We start from the raw sequence: 25,087 nt of genomic DNA, 5'->3' as shown, positions 1-25,087 counted from the left end.
GATCAAAACTGCTGCAAAACTAGTTGCAGATTATGCCCGGTATAAGAATGGGTGACATTACCACGGCAACAAGGATCACTGGATTACGTGGGTGGCATTGCTGGATCTAAAATTTTAAATTTTAAAAGTCAAATCAGTTGTGATGCGTGAGAAAACAGAAACCAAAAAACAAAATTAATTATATGATTGGAAAATCAGCAAGTAAAAATTCAACATAAATACCTACATATGGAGGAAAAAAAAATTATCAATCAATCAAAATGTGATCTGAAAAATAAGCAAACAAAATCCAAAGGAAAATCCTTTAAATAATCCCTGAAAATTAGCAAGGAGAAAATAAACATAGTAATAATTCATGAAAAAGGTAGATTAAGAAGAACAAACAAAAAAAAACAACACACACACATCACACACAAAGGACAGAAAGTCTCAGATTAGCTTTTTATTGTTTCAGAATTCATTCCTGAATTCCAAAAATGAAACAAAAGTGACTACATGAAAAAGTTCCGACATCTGTCTTGAACAAACTCAGATTATACGAGCTCCAGAACCGGAGGAACTTTTGTTAGGATTTCTAGAAAAAAAAAAAAAAAAAAAAAAGGAAAATAAAGAGAAGAGGGAGGCGAGTTGAGTGCTTAGCTTGGAACCAAACCTCCAGACATGGAAGGACAGAAAGATAATAATAAATATTTTGGGAACCAACAGTGGTTCTTTACCCAAAAAGGTGCGAGCGAGAGACTCACGGGGCGAGTAAGCGTGAATCGAGGTCACATGACCGGCGCGCTCGCATCCACGTGTTCTTAGAAAAAAAAAAAAATTACCTGTCAAAGGATTCTGTTTGAAAAATGAAAATAAACCCCAGAACCTGAGGATTTCTAGCTTAAATCACTTTCATAAAAATGTAAAATAAATGTCTTTTAGGTTGTTTCTGCCCTTTCTTCATTTTTGTGTTGAAATGAAACAAAATTAAATCTGTAAATGTTCCCCTTTGTAATCTGTGAAATATCATTTTGAAAAACAAACTTTCAGATCATTTCCAGCTACTATTTTTGCAATTGTTTCCTGGACATTTTCAGGCAATTTCCAAATTTTTGTGTGGGAGAATTTAAATGTATACATTATTTAGATAATTTATGAAAAAAAAAACTCAAGATTCTCAGTTCGAATTTTTAATTGAAATTCTTAGCTGATTTTAATTTTCTCTTATATAATTTCTAACTAATTTACATATATTTCTTGTTAATACTTTCGTGCTCATTTTCAAGTAACTTCAAACTAATTTTGACCAAAGTTCCAACTAAATTCCAGGATATTCTACATCCATTTTGTGGGTCATTAAAAAAAAAAAATCTAATTTCCAAATATTTCCTTGTTGATTTAATTGGTCATTCATTCTCCTGTCATTTCACGCAGTTTTAAATGATTTCAGGTCATTCTTGACCCATTTCAATTTCTATCCATGTTTATAACCTTTTCATCACAGATAAACCTCGGGGTCAAAGTGGGGCGTTTAAGAGAAGCTCGGTTTCATCGACTTTCAAACTTGAAAAAAGACATGCCGTCAGATTTCAAATCAAGAGCTTTCATGAACCGAGGGCTTCACTTCTACTACAGACTTGCAAACAACACAAAGATGACACAAGACACAATCTTTGCCTTTGACAGGCAGAAAGGAAAAACAGATTAAACCAGCCAGCTGGTTCTCAGCTGTACATTTCCTCCTGTATGTTTGGGGAAGTTAGAAACTCAAACGTGGCGTCGGCCTTCTGACATCACTGTAAACACTGAGGGGGCTCGAAGGAGATGTGCTTCCCCACCAGGAGGCAGCAAAGTCTCTTCTGCAGTCGAACCTCACCTCCTCCCTGGCCCGTGCAGGGCTGCGGAGAGGCATGGTAAGCCAAAAAAAAAAAAAATAGCTTTTGCAATTCCAAAAGTCACACGATGTAACGGAAACAAACAACAACAAAAAAATAAATGTTTCTCTCCTCGCCGTCACCAGCAGCCTGTTTTGGCACTTTGAGGTCATTGGAGAGAAACTACAGGCATCGAGTGGTTCAGTTTCAGCCTCTCCCCCGCTCAGCGGGGAGGGTAAAGTGATTCCTGGGTTCCTGCTCAGTGGTGTGAACCTTTTTTTTTCCTCACATTCTAAGTGGAGATGTATTCATCCAACCTAAGCCAGGGCGGGGCGATAGGGCTGAGGGTGTTTCCAGGACCAGGTCCAGAAGCACTGCTGCCAAAGGCACTGCTGGAAAGTCAGTGGTTGTTGTTGTAATACTCTTTTTGGCCACCAGGGCGCCATATGGACCGATTCTACAGGGACCAAACTATAATCACAAAACACTAATCAAATAACAAATTTCCTTGGGAAGGGAAACAAAACTGCCGTGGAGCCTGACGCATGCAACCGGGGACAAAAACTAAGTCAGAACCTGTGCTCACAAAAAAGCGGCAGGACACAGGGGTGTCATGTAAGTTCTTCCCAACTAAAAAGATCCCTAGAATTACAAAAAAACAAGGCAAATAAAAAAAAAAACAACCAGTCTCTGTCCAGACTTAATGTGTGAAAATACTCTCCTTTTCCATCTCATCTCTAATTCTCTGATGAAAAGCAGATCAGGTCACTTCCTTTGGTTGTCCTGTGTTTGTTTTTCCACGAATAATGTAATCGGTCAGCTCTACGTGGACCGGGAGGTTCTAGCATTTCCGAAATACAGACAGAGCAACTTTTCAGAGGATCTCAGGAAGCAGTTAGCATGGCGGCAAACTTTCAGGTGGATAAACTGGTCAGGATGTGAAAGTGCGCTGTAAGACTGCTAACGCTTACCATAGGCTGCCATTAGTTGTGCTAAGCTACATAGCAAGGAGGGTTTCCAACTATCATGTAGCACTTGTGTAACCAACAGGCCAGAATCCCAGCGAATCCGCTCTCCGGAAAGACCCGGCATTCTCTCTCTAAACAGACATCGGTGATGCGACCCGAACCTGATGGCTGGTATGCTGACAACACGCGCACACACACACACACATACATACATACATACATACATACATATAGCTGAACGCAGAGCATGCACAAACTCACACACATTTCACATAAAGTGCAAACTGTTTTTTTTTTTTGTTTTTTTTTTTGTTCTTTTTGATTTTCCCCCGTCATTGCGTCAGACCAGCCGAAGCTCTGGGAAAAGCCTGGAGATGGAGGGCGTGGCGAGGGCCGGGGGGCTGCTGGGTCAGTGGCTCTCGATCACCACGGGCTCGTACCCGCCTGCAGGGAGCCTGAGGAGTAGAAGCAGGAGAGAACTCGGGTTAGATTGGCTTGGACGGTGTTAAGAGGCAACTTGAAGGAAAATGAAACCTGCTGTTCACTCTTGAAGGCCGCATTGTAAGGGAAGAAGGAAGATTTATTTTTACCCGGAAGACCAAGACATTGTTTCAAATTCAGGAAAACTTCCACATTATTAGTTTGAGTGGATACATAAAAAATAATTTAAAAAAATGAAATAAAAAATGAAAATCAAATTCAGTTAAAATGACCAGAAGATGACCTGAAATGAGTTGTAAATTTTTTTCAAAGATTAATTGAAATAATAATAATGATAATCCTTTATCCTTCACAATACTAACTCTATAAAATAATTTAAGTGAATTTAATTTTCCCCAGAGGACCATTTTTTTTATTTGAATAATCATAAAAATAATCATAATTCAAAAAGAGCTACAGAGTATAAAATAAAAAGTAAATTGAAAAAAAAAAAACTTAAATTATTTCAGCAAGGTCATGACCCCTACAGAGACTATTTTTCGCCTGCCTTTTTAACCACAGAATTGCGACCGGCCGGAGAGGCTACAGCGGGGAACGATCAGACACCAACGCTCACCGGTTCCCCAGCCTGATGCCGCTGAGCGCGGTTGTTCCGTCTCTGTTGATGAACAGGCGCAGGTTACTGTCTGCAGGAAGGACAACATTCAAGATTAAATCACACACAATATGTTGCCATGGTTACACAAGAGCCCGCCAACTAGGACTTAATCTTTCGGATACCTTCAGTGTTATTGATGTCTGCAAAGTTCTGGCTCTGGACGATTTTCTCCACGATGTCATCGGCGTCCATGCGCGTGTCGTTCACCCAGGAAGGCTGGCTCTCCACCGAGTCCTGCTTCCTCCTGATGCAACCGCCACCAGAAGAAACCCGTTAAGCGCCTTCACGCGCACCTCCTGTCCGAACGGGGCGCCTGGGTGGTTTTCCTACCTGGGGGGCCTGTTGGAGGGCAGGACGGGCCGGGGCGGGCGGGGGGGCCTTTCCGGGCGCGGGGCGTCCCGGTCGCCCTCGGCTGAGGTATCGGCGGCAAAACCTGGGCCGCCAGAAGCGCTGCTCCCCGTGGAGGTGTTCCTACGGTGGGTGAGGTCCGACAGGCTGGAGGAGGCCGAGTGCTCGGTGCTGTAGCCTGAGACGGGCGGGAGGGGGGGGCGGGGTTAGCTCGTTGCTGCTTACGTTGGTCTTTTTAGCGTTCTAGATTTGACAACATTGTGGTTTGGATAGCAGCAGTGGACGCTGGAAGAACCCACCTGAGATTTTGCTGTGCTGACTGGCGTAGCTGGAGTTTCGAGAGTGACCCGATTGGAAGACCTCGGCCGAGCCGGACTGGACCGACTCGGACTCCTCCAGGAGGCCTGAGGGGGGAGAGGGCGGCATAACGGGGGTCATTTCCCTTCTGAAAAACACCCGAAGCTCCAACACCCTGTTTTCGCTCAAGGATATCTTGGTCAGAACCCTTGCAGCTAATGCGAACATTAAAACCAAACCCCTCAAGGTTCTTGTTCTTTTTAGCTGAAGTCAGACTGGACAATGCTGGAAAGAACCGTGGCATTAGAACTTGTTCCAGGAAGTTCAGGTTCGGGTTATTATGATACATCTGGCAGGGGAAGGGGGGCGGCTGACATTTAAGAGTAGAGGTGCGTGGGTCAACTGAGATTCATGATGTCATCCCTCTCTCTCTCTCACACACACACACACTTCTTCACTCAGTTTATTATTTCCAGAGTCCAACTGGAGCTGCACCGATACCCTGGAGGGGGAGCGCTGTTAGCCAAAGAACATAGGCTGATATTTGAAGAGAATTGTTATTAATGTTTTTTTTGTTTGTTTTTTAAGAATTGATAATAGTTTCATCTGACCAAGACTCAAAAGTCTACAGGTGACCCTGGAGATTTCTATTTTCGCTGAATTTAGAGGATTTTTTTTTTTGATAAGTTGTGACTGATTTAATCATAAATTTACAAAAAATACTCAATAAAAAAAAATCGTGTATGTCAGACCATTTCTCACATTGGATCAGACCGCCCCCGGTACTGTCAGTTTGCATCTCACGTGGTACCTGAGCTGATGATGGAGGGTCGAGGCTTGGCGGCCCGGCCCAGGGAAACCCCCGCCGCCGGCCCGGGCTCGGCCGTCCCCTCCCCCTTGCAGTCCAGCTGCAGGGTGTGCTCCCGGCCCGGGACCGAGATGGACTTGGCGGTGCTGGTGGGGCTGTGAACAGGGGAGACTTATCAGCATGGAAAAGAACTACATGAGCTGCTTTGGTTGGAAAATTTCCATCAGAGGGAGTATTATGGGCTGTCAGCGTAGCAACACACGGCGGGATTCCGATTAGCAAACTGAACATAAACATTGGAAATGTTCTCTCTTTGAAGCACAGGCTGTGTTATTACACCTGAACATCAATGTGGGAAACAATATAGATGCCTGAATAATTACAAGTAATTATTTACAGATATAGGTAATTTATATTATACACACACACACACACACACACATATATATACATACACATACACACACATATAAAAAAAAATATATACATATACATATATATATACACAAACACAGACACACACACGTACGTACGTACACGTACGTGTATATGAGCGTGTGTGTGTGTGCAATGAATTTGTCTTACTTTTTTTTATGTTTTCTTAAGGGGACTTTTTTTATCAAGTAATTGCATTGCATGTTGTATTAAATTTTTATTATATGAAATTAAGTGTTTTACAGACTCCCATACTGTTGGGAATCATAATAATCATTTTCTGAAGGACAAAGGCTCAGGCGCAGATTAAAATACATATAACCTTTTTGATTTTCTTCCCTTAATTTAACCCCAAACAGCAGTAAAAATCAATGTGGTTGCAAAAATAAAGATTTTTCTTTCCCCCTTTTTTGTACATCTGAACATGCTGAACCCAATGACGATCTATAAAAGCATTGGGATTTGAAACACTCACGTTTTGAAACAGGGATCGCCTGACAGTAGCGTCATCCCGATGATCACCTGCAATGAAAAAAAAAAACAAAAAAACACAAAAATCGTTTTTCAAACCTCGCTGGCAGAAGCTGCGCTCTCGGCCGCAGGAAGCCGGACGGCCTCGCAGATTCAAAGAAAATATTTTGGAGTTTTATCTCCTGAAAAACAGCCTCCGACCCTCATCGCTTCCATCCTGCCCCCCCTCTCCCGCCCACTTTTTCCACTGTTGTCAGACTCCTCTTCCTCTGGGCTTCCTCTCCAGCCCGCTTCCTTCCCGCCGCACCTGATTACTCACGCTGAACTTCATGACCATGCGCGCATATGTGTTTGTGTATATGTATATATGTGTGTGTGTGTGTGTGTGTGGTGCACTGAGCGCCTCTGCAAATAACTTCGACAAGAATTCTGATTACCGACCCTCTGACAATCAATCAAATATCTCGAGCTGATCGGGCCAATCCCAACTGACGCTGGGATGAGGGGCGGGGCTTAACTGGACGGGTCCGCTGTCAATCATCAAGTTAAGCCTTTTCTTTTAGGGAATTATTATCATCATCTCCTTTTGTGTTTTTATTGTTTAATCTTCAATCAGGGCGTTCTGATTGACCTGTGGGGATGATGATAATGACAATGATGTCGGGTTTTTAAATTCCTTTCGCAGCCAATAATTTTCCCCTCCTTCAATTGAAGCCCAGCAGAAGGGACTATTTGGACTTTGTTTTTCTGCAAAAATTGTGAAATCCAAGAACACGCCTTGCCTTCAGGATGGAGTTGTCTTGCCGCGTGTTCTTGGTGTCGTATCCCTCGAGCAGGCAGCAGCGGACGGTCGACCCTGAACCCGCGAACTCCGCCATGTTCAGGTCGGTGAAGCCCAGCTGGGGAAGGACAGGGAGAAAGATTGAGGCAAATCGGGAGACTCGCTCAATTTAGGGGTTTCGCTTTTCTGAGGCTCGCCGACAGCGATCGTCGTTTCATGGTCAAAACTTTAAATGCCTGTGGGCGGGAAGGGGCGGAGCCTGCGGTTCAGGGTTTTCCTTGAATGGGTGGAGGGCTCAACAAAAACATCCTTAAAGAAAGAAAGAGGGAAAAACTAGCGCCGTGGAGTGTGTGTTTCTCCTGGCCTGGGAAAACTGGCTAATAAAATAGTAATTACCCATAAATACATGGAACACCAACGCTTGAATGAGTATCTTGTCAGGAAATTAGCATTTGTTGATAAAAAAAAAAAAATTGAAAAATTTAAACAAAAAAAACAAACAAACCATGAAATAAAGAGACCCATTACGGACTATCAAGTAATCCTTGGTTTTTAAAAACTATCTTTAAAATGTGATTATTCTGAGAAGATTGAGAAGAAATGGACGAATAAAGCTAATAATTTGATTAAAATTCTTTCACCTCTTGGTTTCATGACAATAACTTTCTAACGGACAGTGTGAGGCCTTTGTGGGTAATAAGACGGTTGCAAGCTCAGAAGCAGACTGAGATATGAAGAGGTATGTGTGTATAAATATATTTTATGCTTTATTTTATGTTTATAAATAATATATATATATCAATGAATGAAGCAGTTTTAATAAATAGGAATAGATGTAACCAGAACAGACTCATTTTCAGTCCAAAAGCGAATGACTCTTCATCGCATTTCCCATCCTGATCAGCTTCAACTTAGCTCAAGCTAACTGTCGACCAATTGCCTAATCAATACCTTTGGTTGAAACAAAATTAAAGGGAATTAAAATTTTGCTTAAAAGTCGGATCTATCAGGGAAAAGAAAACGGTTCCGAGCACAGTCTCGCCAGCAGGGGGCGCTCTGCTCTCGGCTCATCCTCCAGCCTGTGATTGGTCGTTCCATGGTTGAGGCGCTGTCGACCCTGGCTCCCCTCGGCAAGATTAAAAGCGTCCCTCTGGTGGGTAAACAACCCCGACAGCCTTGTAATTTAGTCAAAGCGTCTTAACTTTCCCTGGGAAATCAGAGTTCGGGGGGGGAAGGGGGGGCAGAGCCGCTGTCAATCAACGGGTCCAGATATGGATCCGATCTCAGATACAAGAAGGGGGCGATTTTTTTTCCCGCACTTATAGTCATTTCCTGGAACCATTAAGGCCGATCGTCAAAGTTCGGGGGAGACGCGTCGTTCGGGGAAATCTTGTCACGGCTAAAAACACAATCAGTTACGCAACACAACAATCGGACGACGTTGGGATATAAATACCGTTCTAAATTGAGATAGTGGGTCAGGGTTTTTTTGTTTTTTCCCACCCCAGCAGAAGGAAGAGGTGATACCTTCATCTTTGTCTGCCTTGTTGTTTTTAATTAACATGGCTCATTCTTCAGGCTTCCCCTCTGTTTTCATAGGTGTTCACGTCAGGAAGTCGCCTTCTAAGGACGGGAACCAGCTATATTAAGCCAAAAGGGGAGGTGGAGGGGTCGCATGGAGCCAAACAACGGGAGGAAACGGTTCCTGCGCTGTCCCGAGGAGCCGTGACTCATCGGAGGGGATTCCGATGGTCAACCCTTAAGTGGCGACAGGATGTCGTGCAGGTTCACGCAAAAAAAAAAAAAAAAGGAGGACGGTGAGAAACGGACGGCAGCAGCGCTGGGCTAGCTGAGATTTACAGGATAAAGGCTGGACGGGGAGGGGAAGGGGGTCAATGGTCGGGCAGTCTTACCTTCGTGAATGCCTTTCCGCCCTTCAGCTCCTGCGGAGGAAACACAGAAAGATAGAGATGAAGGCGGCGGTCCAGCTTAGTGTCACCGCTCGTGTCCGAATTGCTTTGCGTGCGACGTTCTGCCAGCACTGGCACGTGCTTCTATCCACGTGGCAAGGGCTAACACATCCCTCTAGCGATAATACCAATGATAACGTGTGCAAAACCCAAAAGAGACGCGGTGAAATAGTTTAACCTGCGCTCCAGTAGCTAACCAGGAAGTCAGCGGACAAAGACTGGACCTCCATTGGTTAACGCGTCATGTGACCGCGAGTTCCACTTTTAATTTCCATCCAGGTCCTCGGCAGAACCGCCGTCGCCCAGGACACTTTACGGAACATTTCTGAGCAACTCCTGCTGCCATCTTAACCCCTGCTGTCTTTCCCCCAGCCAACAGAGGTCAGCAGAGAGACTCTGTGCCTTAAGAACACCACCAGGGCATCACCGCTCCCATCTGACAGGGTGATGAGTTAAAGTTAACTAATGTTGCTTACACCACGTCACGACTGTTACTTAACAGCGGAACACAACCATGAACTTATATGGAAAAAATACTTTTAAACCAATTGTAATTTCTCATTGAAATTTGAGAAAAATCGCCAAGTAGCACATAATAACAGATTAATTATCATAAATAATCCCATGTGTGTATTTGATACCCTTTTTTTTCATGTTGTTGCCATAACAACACACACGGGTTTTACTCCACCCAGGGGGTCAAGCTGACATCATGTGTGGAAATACACCATAAACTTGATTTGCTATTGCAAAAGTCCCTAAAACGGGATACCTCACACACTCCTTTACCCGAGTGAAAAAAAAAGGCTGATTTTCATGTTGAAATCCCAACTTTTCTTCAATCTCGAGCACGCAGAATACACAAAACAGCCACCAGGGGGCGTCGGAACCGAATGGGAAGCGATCCCTTCCAAGTATTCAGGTCGAATTCAAAAAAAGCAGTAAATATCAAAGTTCTGAGCAAAGGAAAACGATCAGAGCTCTCTTTTCTCAGACCGAAGAGGAGGGGGCGTCTCACCTTCCTGACGGAGACCCTGCAGACGGACGGGTCCAGGACCCCCGTGTGGGGGTTGGCGCTCATCTTGGACACGAAGGTGAACCTCTTCCTCCAGCGGACGCAGTTCTCCTGAACCTCCTCCCTGTGGGCAGGAGAAGGGAGGCGAGGTCAGCGTTTCGGAACTGAAACTCGCGTGTTTTTTTTCTTATTTATTATACTCAATTTGCATCCGTCAATTAATTTGACCTTCTAAATTGCTGTGTCAAGTTATTCTTCTAAATAAAATCTGGTTGGAGAATGTTGGCTTTGCTTTTCGTTAAATGACCGATTGATCGATTATCAGCACAGCTGATTGGCGGACGCAGCTGGACGCAGGCTGCCGTGACGCCCGGGTCATGACCGCATCTCCTCCAGGCGTCGGACCAAGACATTGCGATTCTTTGTGTTTATGGGTCAGGACAGTTCTTGTCGCACCCACCGCCCCGCCAGTTATGTCATCGCACTCTCAGCGTCATGTGACCAGACACTCATTCCAAAGGGCATCCTTGCGTTTTCATGATGACAAACACTTTTCTACCCCCATTCTTTGTTGGGACAAGAAAAACTGAAAAAAAAATATATATATATATAAATATGTATATATGTTGTCACTGAGCCGCATGAAGTGCAGCGCCACCTTGTGGAGAGAAGAATGAAAAATCTGTCGGGATGTGATACAAAGGTCTGGTTTTTTTGTTTTAAATAGCAGGGACAAGATCGCATAAGAATTATCGAGGTCACCGTGTTTCCATTACGATGGAATCGATTCTCATAAAGGATAAACAGCCTTTGGATTGTGAAAAAAATTATACAGGACTTTCCTGGTAAATTCTCCACTCGTGACCACGTGAAGATTCTTATCTGGTTCCTTGAAAATATTGTTAGTCAGAACCTTCGTCTCTGACCTATAAATGTTGACATTGCCGTGGTGAGGAGCGGGACCTCATGTCTGTCTGTCTAATAGGAAAAAAGCTTTTAATGTTTCATTATTTTTTTCTCCACAATTCAATGCTCAGAGCTCGATAACCTTTGACCCTCAGGCTGTCATTCCAAGAGTTTTTGCTGCTTATTTAAACCCTGAGGTCCAGATTTTCCGCCAACGCTTGGGGCCAATGTTTACAAAAAGGCGTGTTTGCATCGCACCGAGTTATTTGGAGATAATTATGGATCTCAGGGACGAAAACGGCAGAAACGTCACAGTCTAAATGTCTGGAGTCTCTTCTAGAAACATAAATAAAACCTACACAGTCATTACGGCAAAACCTGTATATACACACACACATCAGTTGCGAGGATACAGTAAGGCTCTACTGTCATCCAGCCAGAGGTCAAACACAGTTCGGTTGAAAAAATAATTTTAAAAAGTGTCTCACATAAGAAAATGGCTCAAAAAATGGCCAAAAAAAGGGCTAGAAGACATTTAAGGAACGACCTGAAAATGTTGCTCAAATGCATGAGAAAATCAACAGAAATTTGCCCGAGATCAACGAATCAGCAAGAAAATTCCCTTCGAATTTGTCTTCGCCGGAGATGAAGGTGTGTCATGTACGTCGAAGCGACAGATGGCGCAGATGACATGTGTGCAACACACACCATCCACAGTGCTAACTGGCGGCAGCTGCTCCTCTCGCTGCCCTCCTCCCCCCGTCTATTCACCAGCTCCCCCTCAATGAACCGCCGATCCTGCCACTTCATTCACTCCTCCCCCCCCGGGGACGGCGACCGGGGGACCCTCGAGGGTCACAGCGGCTCGGTCTGCACCGATATCCGAGGAGGGGGCTTTTAAAATCCCCGTCTGGGTGTCAACCGTTAGCATTCAGTCCATCTTCCATCCAAAACAAAAAAAAAAACATTTATAAATTAATCTGAGCGTCTGTCTTCACCCAATAAAGATGACCCCAAGTCATTATTATCGACTTTAGGTACTTTCTTATTCATTTAGTTAATTTTCAAGCGTGTGCACGCACACACACACGAACACACAGAAGTTTATTATTCTGCCTTTAAGGAAAAAAAAATCTAATAAGTACTTCTTGGAAAGCCAGTGAGGAGGGGACAGAGAGAAGGGGGTCAGGGGAGGACGAAGCCCCTCCTCCTCCAGAAGTGGTACATTCCCAGGTCTTATCTGGACCCCCCCATCTCAATGCAGAGCCGGGACCCCCAGCTGCATTCCTGGGACCGGGGGTCTTTGTCTGGGCTCCATAGCTACATCCCATTGCTAGGGTATCCACACACACCCCCCCCCCACACACACACACACACCCTCCCCCATCCACCCAACTCCCACCGTCCTCACCTGCAGTGCCCCCATACCATCTTTATTTTCAACATTTCATTTACCACTGTGGTTTAAATGTTGAACGACTTCTTAAAAATCAAATAAAAACCCGATGCCTGAGAGGCGTATCGCAGGGGGGGGGGAGGCCGTGCATGTTACAAGTTTGCGGTCCTAGATCAGGACGCATCAGGGGCGCATCAGGGGTTCCGTCTGTGACTCGGTTTTGCAACGTTGTCTGGCCGAGCACCAGACAGTTCCTGTCTCTGTGTGTGTGTGTGTGTGTGTGTGTGTGTAGGGGGGCAGGAAGTAGAACCTCCAGGTTGCACTTTGCAGAACGGCAGTGAAACCAAGTCACACACACACGCACAAACCTCCACCACACAGAGACAGACAGTACGACTATCATCCTCCTCCCCTCCTCTTCTTCAACCAGAGGAATTTTAAACAGGAAACTGAATGTTTAATTAAAAGTATCGGCCCTGGCCCCGCCGCCATCCTGCCCGGACCATGCGAGCCCCCCCCGGACCCCCGACCATTTTGGTGGGAAATTTATCTGAGAGCCACCACTGTGCAGGTAAAGGCCAAGAAAGAGGAAGGGCCCTTTAAGTCCACTTACATACAGCCCTGCGTGCACACACACAACCACGCACGCACACAACTAGACCTCCAGCATGGGGTGACTCGAGGGCAGCAGTCCAGGATCTTATCTCGGGCCCCGGCGAACCCCCGGGGCCCCGGCTGCAGCGCAAACACAGACTGAGCTGGGTCACCAACGGGACTCAGATAAACAGTAAAGTGCTGATGAAGCTAGTTGGACCCCCCCGAACACACACACACACACACACACACGCGCACACACACGCACGCCTCCCATGTCCAGGACAGGATGTTCCCGGGCCCGTGGGGTCACGGGGTCGCAGACGTCAGCTGGTCAGAAGCAGACAATCCCAGGCTGACCTTCGCCCACGTGACGCCCGGAAATACTTTGCACCTCTGAGTTTGAAGGATCTAAGATACAGACTTTCTGGAGACCACCTGCCCACCAAAAAAAATACAGCAGGGCGCTCCTCCTCACGTTTCAGCCGGATTCCATCCGGATGGCTGAGCTTTGCCGGCCATTTCCATGGCGACGAACAGATGAATCTCCTCGCCACGACCGGAGTAAACACTTTGAATCAAAGGCCACCGGAGGAGATCACAACCTCAGGAGGAGCACGGAGGGGGAAACCAAGACCAGACGCACATGTGCGCACACACACACACGCACTTTTCGAAACGGGCTGAAAACAGGAAGCAGCTGCTGAAAAGCTGCCACTCTTCTTCTCCACCTCTGGAGCTCCTTTCCTTCCTCCCTCCGATGCATCCGGTCACCAGGTGAGGAAGATACACTCTCCGTTTGAATCGGCGGGAGGTTCGAGTTCGATCTGATTCCCTCCTTGGAAGGAGGACGAGGAGGCGGCTGCTCAACCACGAGGGAGCGACTAATTCAGGTGTTTGACAACTAGTACTTGTGTGTTTTTGTTTTTCGGTTTTCATGAATCTATGGAAAAGTGCTTCAGGTAACGAGGAAGGGGAGAGACAGAGATTTTTTTTTTTTTTTTTTTTAATCGAGAGCCGGAAGATAAATGGCATTAGTCGACTTCCTGTGACGGACCGGAAGCCCCTTGCCGGCTCCACCCCGGCGTTCCTGCTACACCGAAGAACTACCAAGAACGGCATCCCGCAGGAACGCGAACAACGTCAAGGGGTCTCTCACACGCGTCGAGGCAGGAACACGACCCTTGAACGCAGCGCCGCTCCAGTATTTGGAGTTTAGACCGGCAGAGAACACGGACGCTCGTATTAAAACCCCATTCTTAAGCTCTGTCTCCGTGACTTTGGCGTGCTAGCAAAGCAGCCGGAGGTGATTATCGAACCGGTTGCCGTGGTTTCAAAAGGGGAGTTTTCGGTGTTTCAGAGGCGGAACATGACGGGACGATCTGGATCAACGGAGTCGATCCACGCCAACGCACTGCTGCTTCTATTTTGAAAATTAATCCGCGTCGCTGTTTTTTTCCACAAAGACACATCTTGAGCCTTGAGTTCAAGTAAACTGAACATTTTAGTGGGCGGCCACGTGGATCTTCAATGTCAGCATCAGACATTACCCAGCTTTAGCCTGGTCTTTAAACGCAATGCACTAGATTAAAAAAAAAAAAAAACTTACTGCATGCCTCCAAAACAAAAACTTCATTCATCCCAGATTCAGGGTTGATGTCATTTTGGCTGCACAAGATTTTTGGAGAAAAAAAAAAACATGGGAGGAAAAAAAGGAAAGATCAGAATGAGGAGCTGAAGATGTCTCCCAGAAGAGGCGGTCAGGAGGCCCGATGTTATCGACCCTTCACATTGACGCCTTTTACCGAATCCAATCCACTTACGGGTCTCTTGGATAAAACACTTCGGAGAATTATTACTTTATGACCGACGCTCCGGTGACTGTGCCCCCCTTCCCGGTTCCATTCCAGTCCTTGGTGTTCTTGAACGCGTTCCAGCTGGAACCCTCCAGAGCCCCGTGCTTTTACTGGAATAAACAAACCGGCTCTCTGGAGAGACGCCGGCGGTTCTGACCCGGATTTAGCGCAGACTCTGGAGGATTCTGATCCAAAAAATAATAAACCAAATAAATCAAACTGGACTGTAGGAGAAAGGGAGGGGGTCATCACATCAGAGAGTCCAGAACCTGGACACCATTTTGATTCCTTAGAACAGTCCGGAAATCGGAGCTCACACTGACAGCATGTGACCCGGCAGACAGGCCAGGCTGCGCGCCACACACAAACACACACACACGGGTCAGAACCACACAACCAATGGGATTGTCAGACACAACATCGCGGTCGAGTCGACTCCCCCCTTTTTTCAAGAGCTTATCTGCAACCCACCCCTTTTCTGGGAGCGCCTTGTTTTCGTGACCACAAGCGGGGCGTCGGGGTTAGGTTGCGGGGGACGGGAGGAGGGGTCGGGGGTCCGGGACTGTTACATAACGCCCCGAAAGGAGCGCACGACCGCCCGGCATGACTGACATCCCGGCCGCCTCCAGCGAGCAGAAAGCTTGGCGCTTTGCTTCGCAGCAGCTGGAGGCTTTCAACAAACAGGAGGGAGGAGGGGGTGACATCATGCTCCCCCTTCTTTGGAGGAGGTGCAGAACCGAGGAGATGTTTTCATTTCGGTTTAATGATCTGGGAATGCAAATATGGCTAATAAAGAGGGTGCTAGCTGTGGGTGGAGGGGGCCTCGGGTGAGGAATGGCTCCAGAGCGGTGGAGACCTCCGTCCCGTCCCCCACCTGGGCCCCCCAGAGGGGTATAATCCCATAGTGACAAAGGCCAAGTCCTCTATTTTCCATTGCATTCTGAGGAAAGTCTCAATTCCAGGCAGAACAGCTGGATTTCACTTCTTTTTTTTTTCTTAAAAGAAAAAAAAAAAAAAAAAAGAGAGAGAAAAGAAGAGGAATATCACCCACAATGCATTGCTAACCCCTCTTCCCTCCCCCGCACGTTACAGGAGGGACGCTCATGTTATGGAAATGATTAGTTTCTCTCCACTGTCTGAACCACGCGGGCCGAACATGTGAGGGGTTTGGATCCCGATGGTCCAAAAAGGAAAAAAAAAAGGGGGGAAAAAAAAAGGAAGGTCTGAATCCTGACAGATTATTTTACGAATTACTGTTTTCTGAAAGCTTCTAATCTCTAATCCCAGATGTGGCTGCACGTCCGCAGCCTTCAATGCCAATAACATCTGAAAACTTTGTTTAAATTGAAATAAAATACTTTGAATCAGGAGTCTGAGAGACGCCTGGCTTCCTATTCAGGTTTTCAAAATAAGAGTTACTTTCTGCTTTTTTACACCTGTTCTTTCCCGTTAGTTAATTTTGGAAGAACATCAATGAGAAATAACTTTTACAAAAAAAATAAATAATATGTGTCAGAGATCTAAAACCCAGCAGGGAAAAAAAAAATCCTTAAAAATTTAGGAAAAAATAATTAAGCTGAAATATCAAATATAAAGGAAACTGAACCTAAAAAAATTGAATTACTTTAATACGAAGGAAACAATACTGATATTGGAAACAAGAGATGAAGCATTTAAATCTTAAAACATAACAGCAAGAAAGAGGTCAATTAAAATCAATTACAAATTCTGTGAATACTAGAAAAAAAAATTAAAATGAAAATCAACTTTTCCATAGCAGGCAGGAATGGTAGTGATTGACAGATAGAGTATTCGAAGCTCCCTTCTTTCATAATTCCAGCGTTTCCATCTCAAATATATTATCAATAATCGATCGGCCTTCCAAGATCAAGTCTTGAACTGGATTGGGAAAAAGACCTGCCTGATCTTTTCATCTGAAATTGGGTCAGCGGATAAAACGCACTCCAGGCCTCGGGCCAGTGTGTGTGTCTCAGAGACAGGAGTGTGCACGCACACACACACACGCACGGCAGGCAGGCTTTGTACTGCAAGACGAGACCGGAGTCCAGAAAAGGCAAGGACATAAAGTCAGAAGGTCACATGACGCGCACAACCTTTGCAGGGCGATAAGCGCACCACGACCGGCGTGCACGAATGGCGAGGTCGCAAAGGTTGGCGAGAGTCACAAACGGACAGAGGGTCTTAGCGGGGAGGTGAGGAGATATGGAGAACCAGAAATAAATAAAACAAAAATAATATTATGTATAACTAAAGACATAAAAAATGACTAAAATGAAAAAAAAAAAGGAATCTGAGAGCAAAAGAAATGAATGGACGACCAGGAGGATCTTTGTGGAAAATATCAAATAATCCAGATTATATTATTTAATATTCCAGAGGAAATGATTCAGTAATCTGGTTGAAATGATCTAATAATCCAGGGAACATAACCCAGAGGAAATTATAAAATAATCTGGAAGAATTTATTTGGTAATCCCAAGGAAATCATCCCTGAAATGATGACTCTGTCCACATATTGATAAAAACAACACTAAAGGAGAAAAAAACTAGAAAATATCTGGGGGGATCTAGAAATCAGGAAGAGATGTCCTGGAAATCTGGAGGAAATTAAACCGGAAAAGGGGATTAAAGTTTTCAGAATTGCGTCAGATCGTCCGGGAAAATCTATTGGGAATTTAAAGCGAATTTCTTCTTCTGAGGGAGGGGCTTCAAATTTTTCTCTTTTCTTAAAAAATAAAAATAAAATAAATCCAGATTCCCAGTTCTAGAGAAACCTGATGATCTAATTTCAATTTTTTTTTTTCCACTGATATTTTTCAAATATCTTCTGGAATTTAAGGGAATTTTTTTCCCTGATCTTACTGAAACTCGAGACATTTTGGACAACAAGAGATTTTTATTTTTTGGTTCAAAAATTTCCAGCTCCATTTTGCAAAAAAAAGTATTAGCAATTCTTTGTCAGAATCTGTCCAAGGAACTTTTTAGGAAAAAGGATTAAGGATTTATTTTTCTTCATAAACAGTTTGTCTTAATATTGAGCCTGAAACTAAAGAATCCAGAACCACCTGACACTTGAACGCAACACTGAAACAAACAAATAACTTCATTGATTATTGACCGATATTGGAACCATCGGGTGTGAATCTACTTGGGAGGTTTCACGTTAAGTGTGTGTGTGTGTGTGTGTGTCTTTTCCTCCCCACTCAGTCACGCACGTACACGCACAAACACACAGGAAGCAAATCAAACCACTGTCGTTTGGTGCGTCAAGTAGACTGATCATCCAAAAATCGGAACCGTCTGCGTGTGCAACTTTTCCACAGCAACGTTTAACGCTGAAAAAAGTGTGTGTGAGAGTGTGTGAGTGAGTGTGTGTGTGTGTGTGTGTCCACCTGGACGACGTAGCCACGAAGTCTCCGTCCAGCAGCCGCAGCTTGCAGAAAAGCACCCCGTTGACAAAGGGCACCGCGCTCAGCTCCTCCAGCGTCAGATGCGTCTGGAACTTGAATTTCTTCTTCTTGGCAAAAAAAGCCATGGCGCTGACTTTAACGACGTCAAAACAACAGAAGAAAAGTAATTAAACAAAAAGTAAATTAAGAAAAAAAAAGAAAAAAAAAACGTCCCGTCGGCTGATGTGGTCCTTTCAGGCGAACTCCGGGGCTCCGGAGCAGCGGCCTGGAAACGAAACACACACACGAACCAAACGCGCTCGGGTCAGCAGCCGAAAGTAGAAATGTTGCGATTTAAAAGCGCCAAACAAACGAAGAGGCAAACCCACCTGGAGACATCCCGGTACCGGCGGCGGTTCGACGGTAGAAAATGACAGAGAAGCTCCGCTTGCCTCCGCTTTTCTTCCCTCGGCCGCCGAGAGGAGGAACTTTTTGAAGCGTCAAGCTAACAGCAAACAGCAGAGGTTCATTTCCAGTAGAGGGGGGGAAGCCTTCCTTTCAAAATAAAAGCCCAACTCTCACATACTAATGGATAATATTGGTTTAAATAGTTCTGGAATTTAAGTAAATATCATACCACTCTTGTGTTGATTATTGTACTTCAAAATCCGTTTCAAGATTTAAAGACTGTTAATTGTCATACGCACAGTCCAGAAACGTGCTTCCCTGTATTATGAAATTCTTTTGTTGCTGTCCACAGGGAACCTGATGCAATGAAAATATAAGCGTACTGTTGCAGCCAGATGTAAACATTGCACAGAAATGTAAATAGTATGAGCATTTTTTACATATTATACATTGCATCCATCCATCTTCTAACGCTTATCCTGCACTCAAGGTCGCAGGGGATGCTGGAGCCTATTTCAGCTGTAAACCCTGGACTGATCGCTAATCAATTGCAGGGCCACATACAAAAACAGACATTCACTCACTCATTCACCCACTCGGGGCAATTTTCCCTTTTTTTTCCGATTAGCCTGCTGCATGTTTACGCTAAAATTATTTCTTCACTGAGTTATGCAAGTTACTGAAAATATTACAACAATGATGTCTACATGCCAGAATATTGTTGCAATTGTATTAGTAATATTTGTTGCGTTGCAAAATGTACACAAAGGAGTGTATGTGTAGCGCTTTACAGTTTTAATGCAACACTAATGTTAGTTAAGTACTACAAGCAGAGCGTTTTTACCAGATAATAGAGACTGGGCCCAATCCTGCAAGAAGATAAAAATCGAGAAAAAAAAAGGCTAAAACATTTGCCTGTCTAACGTGAGAAAAAAAGAACAATTATCTTTAGATGTTTTATTTTTAGAGCTTCAGGGATCATAAATTGGTAACTATTTCTGACTTGACGTCACTTCTTGGCGCCCCACTCATCGCCAGAAACGCTGTTCCCGCGGTAAAACAGCGCCCCCGTGTGGCCACTGCTAGAACTACTACTCTGGTTCCTTATCTTAAATGTAATAAAGAATAATTTGGTCGAAACACAATTTAAAAGAAATACTTTTAAAGCTCATATTCAAATTTTATAAAAAGGATGAATTGATTTATTCAATTTTCATGAGAAGTTTAAACAAATCAATGGCTCATTTTTTTATTTATGTATTAAAGATTGAAAACAAACATCTAAGACATTAAATTGGTTAATAAAGAGTGGAAATTACCATGAAATGTGATAGGAACAGTTACAGGAATTTAAAATGGGCCAAAATGAAAAATTCATCTAGAATAAATTATCACTGATTTGATTTTAATTGATACTGATAAGTTCTATTTGTTCTCTTATACTTTTGAGTCTAAAAATTATTGATTTTCACCCAATGAGTATCACAATGTCATCATTTTACTTTTCATACGTATATTTTACAAATTGGAAGTTTAAAAATTTGTGACTCAAAGTGAAACTGAAAATTAGCCAACAGGGAGCAGCAAAGGACAAAAATATCCATCTATCTATCTATCTATCTATCTATCTATCTATCTATCTACCTATCTATCTATCTATCTATCTATCTATCTATCTATCTATCTATCTATCTATCTATCTATCTATCTATCTATCAAAAGCACAAATTACAATAAAAATGTTTCTTATTAAAAACAAAAATCTTGCAATCAAGCAAAAGGAAACTAAGAAAAAAAATCTCAATAAACAAAATCCCCTCAGGAAAATGTGAAAATATATGAAGTAACATTAAATAATGAAAAAAAATCATCAAAAAATTACAAATCACAAAAAAAAATCTGTTAAATGGGTCGAAAGAATATGAAAGTGTGTTTGTTAAAGAAGGATAAATGCCTTAATGTCACATACAGTTTACACAGAGCACAACATCAGTGAAATTTGACCATCATGGATGAATCATGAGCAGAAGGCCGGCTAAGGAACAGCCCCTGGAGTTCTCTGTGTTGCTCAACAACACTTCGCCCGTTTAAACTGCACTCATCCTTGCACCTGCACTTTGGGAGTTGCATGCCAACCGGTATTCAAATGTCTTATTGCACTTCCACTGTTCATATTCATATCTATAATCATGTTAACACTCATCCTATCAGTACACAGCAAAGTAGGAATTTCATTGTACGGGGAAACGCCTTTCTACACTGCATGTGACGATAAACACTTTGAATATTGACAGGCTAGGAGGAGCTGGTAATCGAACCAGGAACGTTCGGTTCCAACGAAAACCGCTTTAAACCTCTACACCATGCCGCCCCTAAATATGTGTAAATACTGCAAAAAAAAAATTTAATTAAGACTTTTTAATCACTCAAAAATAGCACTGAAAAACATTTGTACTGCTAAATGATCTAACTGATATATAATATAAATATTTATGTATGCATATGTATATATATAGTGGGGAGAACAAGAATTTGATGCACTGCAGATTTTTCAGCTTCTGCAAAGCATGTAGAGGCCTGTCATTTTTATCATAGCTGCTCTTCAACTGTGAGTGATGGAATCTAAAACAAAAATCCAGAAACACGCATTGCATGATATTTAAGTGATTCATTTGAATTTCATTGCATGATATAAGCATTTGATCAGCTACCAACCAATAAGAATTGCGTCTTTCACAGACCTATTAGTTCTTCTTTAAGAAGCCCTCCTGTTCTTCACTCATTACCTGCACCAGTTTGAACAAGGGATCAGCCCAGAACTACACGGCTGGACCACGACAATGAGCTGAAGAGAGCTGGGACCACAGTCTCAAAGAAAACCATTAATGACACACTACGCCGTCATGGATTAAAATCCTGCAGCGCACGCAAGGTCCCCCTGCTCAAAATGTGTCCGGGCCAGTCTGAAGTTTGCCAGTGACCATCTGGATGATCCAAAGGAGGAATGGAAGAAGGTCATGTGGTCTGATGAGACAAAAATAGAGGGTTTTGGTCTAAACTCCACTCGCCCTGTTTGGAGAAAGAAGGATGAGTACAACACTATCCCAACCGTGAAGCATGGAGGTGGAAACGTCACTCTTTGGGGATGCTTTTCTGCGACTGCACCGTATTGAGGGGAGGATGGATGGGGCCATGTATCGCAAGATCCTGGCCAACAACCTGCTTCCCTCGGTAAGAGCCTTGAAGATGGGTCACGGCTGGGTCTTCCAGCATGACAACGACCCGAAACACACAGCCAGGGCAACTAAGGAGTGGCTCCGAATGAAGCATCTCAAGGTCCTGGAGTGGCCTTGCCAGTCTCCACACCTGAAATCAATAGAAAATCTCTGGAGGGAGCTGGAGGTCCATATTGCCCAGTGGCTAGCCCGGAATGTGAAGGATCTGGAGAAGATCTATATGGAGGAGTGGGCCAGAGTCCCTGCTGCAGTGTGTGCAAACCTGGTCAAGAACTACAGGAAATGTCTGATCTCTGTGATTGCCAACAAAGATTTCTGTACCGAACATTAAGTTCTGTTTTTCTGATGTATCAAATACTTGTCATGCAATAAAAAGCCAATTAATTATTGAAAAATCATACAATGTGTTTTTCTGGATTTTTGTTTTAGATTCCGTTACTCACAGTTGAGGAGTACTTATGATAAAAAAATTAGACCTCCACACGCTTTGCAAGTGATATACCTTATATATATTTCCTTATGTATAAACACACTGTCAGGGAAAAATAAAGTGTTCAAAAATATTGAGATATAAACAGGGATCAGAGAGAAATTTCTTAAAACCAGGGGAAATCAGAAAGAAAAGCATGAAATTGCCCCAAACAGAGTACAAATTACAAAATCATCCAATGAGTGATGGCGTTGTCGTCCTGTTTGCAGCGTGCATGGATTCTATTGGACCCTTGGAATCTGAGTAGCCTTGTCTTGGTCGTTTTCCCCATGTTGTGTCGGGTTTGTCTTGTGTAACCTGCAGCGGCCGAGTCATCGTGTTTTCCATCTAAAGCAAGGCTGCTTTATCAGCTCCTTATTTCTGCCTTTTCACAACATGTTTTCACCTGGATTTATCGCCCCTCCCGTCCCCACTATCTCTGTCTGCTCCTGTTTTTGACCTAGCAATCAGCATTTATTCCAGCTGAGCGTCTACAAAACTTAACACCCTGCATTCAAAGTTTCAAAGTAAAGATACAATTTCTAGCCAAACATTCACACAATAAAATATAATTTCTCCAGTATCCTTCACATGCTGCCTTTTCATTGCTTTTACCGTGCACTATTTTGTTTTTATTTTATACTCATGCGTTGCCACCTGACATTCTCTGTGTCAAGCAAAGAAAGGCTTTCATTGTGTGGGGAAACATTTTCTTACTGCTTGAAATACAACAAACACTTGGAATATCTTGGGAGACACCTTTGCTCTAAATACAAATCCTCAAATCTGTCTCTGTCTCACTGTTTGTTTATGTGTGTGTGTGTGTGTGTGTGTGTGTGTGTGTCACCTCTCCCCCGAATCCCTTGTTTTTGTGCTCCTGCAGGTTAAAGTTCTGCAGGATCCTGATGTTCGTCGTCTCTCTGGGTGTAAATATGTTTGAGTGACGTCATCAGCACGTATTCTTACTACCTTATGTGGTTTGAGTCCTCCCCTTTCAAGAAAAATAGAGCAAATTATTGAGGGGTTTATGAATGTTTGTGAAGGATTTTTTTACCCATTATAATTTTCCAAATTATTTTAATTACAATAACGATAATAACAATGACAATGGTGGTGATGACGATGGTAACAATAACAAATGGAACTAGTGAATTATTTCCCTTGTGTGTCCATAAATGCAGGCGTCAATGCACTTTACTCCAACTGATAGTCAAACGAAGTGCGCAGATCTGAGTGTGTGTGTATGTGTGTGTGTGTGTGTGTGTGTGCTTGCATCTGATATTTCAATTAGCTGCTTTCAGACATGGATATCAGCCTGTTATGCGAACAGGTATGTGCATTATGTCACACAGTGTCCCCACTAACAAACACATAAACAAGGCTGAACACCCGGGCACCCGCTCAGGATCAGATGATGTTTCCTGGGTTCCAACCGGCAGCCACCCAGCCTTTTTTTGGCACCTGGATCCTGTCCTGGTGCTAAAGCTTCATCCCTGCAGCTTTAGATGCAACAAGCAGACAGAATGATGCAACAGGTACGATCAGCAGCAGAGACACGGATCAGATGGACGGCCAGGGTTGAAAAATGAGCAACGAGACCTTCAGTCTTGGAGCTGAAGAAAAGGCCTCCTGGACACTGATACCTGCTGACGGTTCTCACAAACAGTTTAATGAAACATGATAAAGTCACTTATCTGAACTTTAAGTAAATGTTCAGTTATTAATCAATGTCAAATATGTATTTTCTTGTCATCTCCACATTTGCTTGGGATTGTTAAGCAACTATTTGCTTTTTTCAAGTAAGATCTGGCTTGTTTTATTTTAACGTCTATTGGAGAGGGTTGCTTGCACATAGAAATGTATATTTTCAGAATTATGAATAACATTTTCTTGATGTCTCGGAACATTTGTTGCATTTTCTTATTTCGACTTCAATTTTTAAGTACCTTCTTGTTTTATCCATGTCAATTTTTCCGGTAAGACGAATGTTATGCTGAATATCAGGCATTTTCCTTCAAATTTTGAGGTAAATTCTTCCTCTTTTTTTGTTATTCCTTGATGATTACAGAGGCATATTCAACAATATTTCATGTAAAACATTCATATCATGTAATGTCGAACAGATTTTCAAAAATATTCTAACTTACTAACTTACTTCGTTTTGAAAAATAACAAAAAAAATAAATAACAAAAAGAAAACCAAACAACGAGAACCATAATGACCGGACAGATTAAAAATAATGTTTTCCCCTAAAATGAGTAAAAAAAATGGTTTTGCACCTTTTTGTGTATACTACATATCAATGTACCCTAATTCATATTTGTAGTTTTTTAAAGGGGACCCTGACTGCGACGACTAATTGGCATGTTTGTCTCACACTGGAATGTGTTGTTAAAAAAAGCCCAAAGAATTGTTATGAATGTAAAAATCACAATTTATGGCAAATTTTAACCTACGGCCACAGCCATTGGTTTACTAGTCTAATTCATGCTGGGTTGATGACAAAAACTGGTTGCATTGTGTTAAGTTTGGCTTTCTGCTAGTGTAAAATTAACTATTTACAGTACAATATTTACAGTATTTACACAACTTCCAAAGGATCCACAGCTGCGTTCTAGCCACTTCCTTCGGGATGCATTTAGTCATGCTAAGCTGCTGAAAGAGTTCACAGATGCTGCTACTTTTAAACCGACACTAACGCCAAACGTACTGCTTACAGTTTTCTTTCACAAACATGCAAAAGATCCTTGGGAAATGAGCGAACCC

At 43.3% G+C, this 25,087-nt stretch overlaps 1 protein-coding gene and 1 long non-coding RNA gene across 2 annotated transcripts; both read right to left on the bottom strand.

The window, feature by feature from the left end:
* Window positions 1-431: 431 nt before the first annotated feature.
* On the bottom strand, window positions 432-18,687 carry eeig1a (estrogen-induced osteoclastogenesis regulator 1a). Its single transcript, XM_086169431.1, has 12 exons — window positions 18,597-18,687; window positions 18,211-18,493; window positions 10,049-10,169; window positions 8,974-9,003; window positions 7,062-7,178; window positions 6,284-6,330; window positions 5,377-5,528; window positions 4,568-4,672; window positions 4,251-4,446; window positions 4,043-4,164; window positions 3,879-3,948; window positions 432-3,276 (listed from the first exon to the last, which is right to left on the bottom strand). The coding sequence occupies exons 2-12, from the start codon at window positions 18,351-18,353 to the stop codon at window positions 3,231-3,233; spliced, it is 1,149 nt and encodes a 382-aa protein (XP_086025557.1). The 5' UTR covers window positions 18,354-18,493; window positions 18,597-18,687; the 3' UTR covers window positions 432-3,230.
* A 2,043-nt stretch (window positions 18,688-20,730) lies between these two features.
* LOC147221524 (uncharacterized) lies at window positions 20,731-23,210 on the bottom strand. The gene is made up of 3 exons (XR_015107891.1): window positions 23,168-23,210; window positions 21,725-21,981; window positions 20,731-21,639 (listed from the first exon to the last, which is right to left on the bottom strand). It is a non-coding gene; the product is annotated as an uncharacterized LOC147221524 (long non-coding RNA).
* Between the last annotated feature and the right edge of the window lie 1,877 nt (window positions 23,211-25,087).

This window comes from Fistularia commersonii, chromosome 22 (genome assembly GCF_037954325.1).
Source record: "Fistularia commersonii isolate RoL2024-O1a breed Wild chromosome 22, RoL_Fcom_v1.0, whole genome shotgun sequence".
Lineage (NCBI taxonomy): Eukaryota > Metazoa > Chordata > Actinopteri > Syngnathiformes > Fistulariidae > Fistularia > Fistularia commersonii.
The sequence above is the reverse complement of the archived record's forward strand: the minus strand, read 5'-3'. Positions and strand labels throughout refer to the sequence as shown.

Bases quoted from the DNA above. Each gene is read 5' to 3' on its own strand.
- eeig1a (XM_086169431.1), bottom strand. From the start codon at position 18,353: ATGGCTTTTTTTGCCAAGAAGAAGAAATTCAAGTTCCAGACGCATCTG. The intron at 10,170-18,210 runs GTGGACACACAC...TCCTGCCCACAG, and splicing joins TTCGTGGCTACGTCGTCCAG to GGAGGAGGTTCAGGAGAACT. The intron at 3,277-3,878 runs GTGAGCGTTGGT...TCTACTCCTCAG, and splicing joins GGCATCAGGCTGGGGAACCG to GCTCCCTGCAGGCGGGTACG.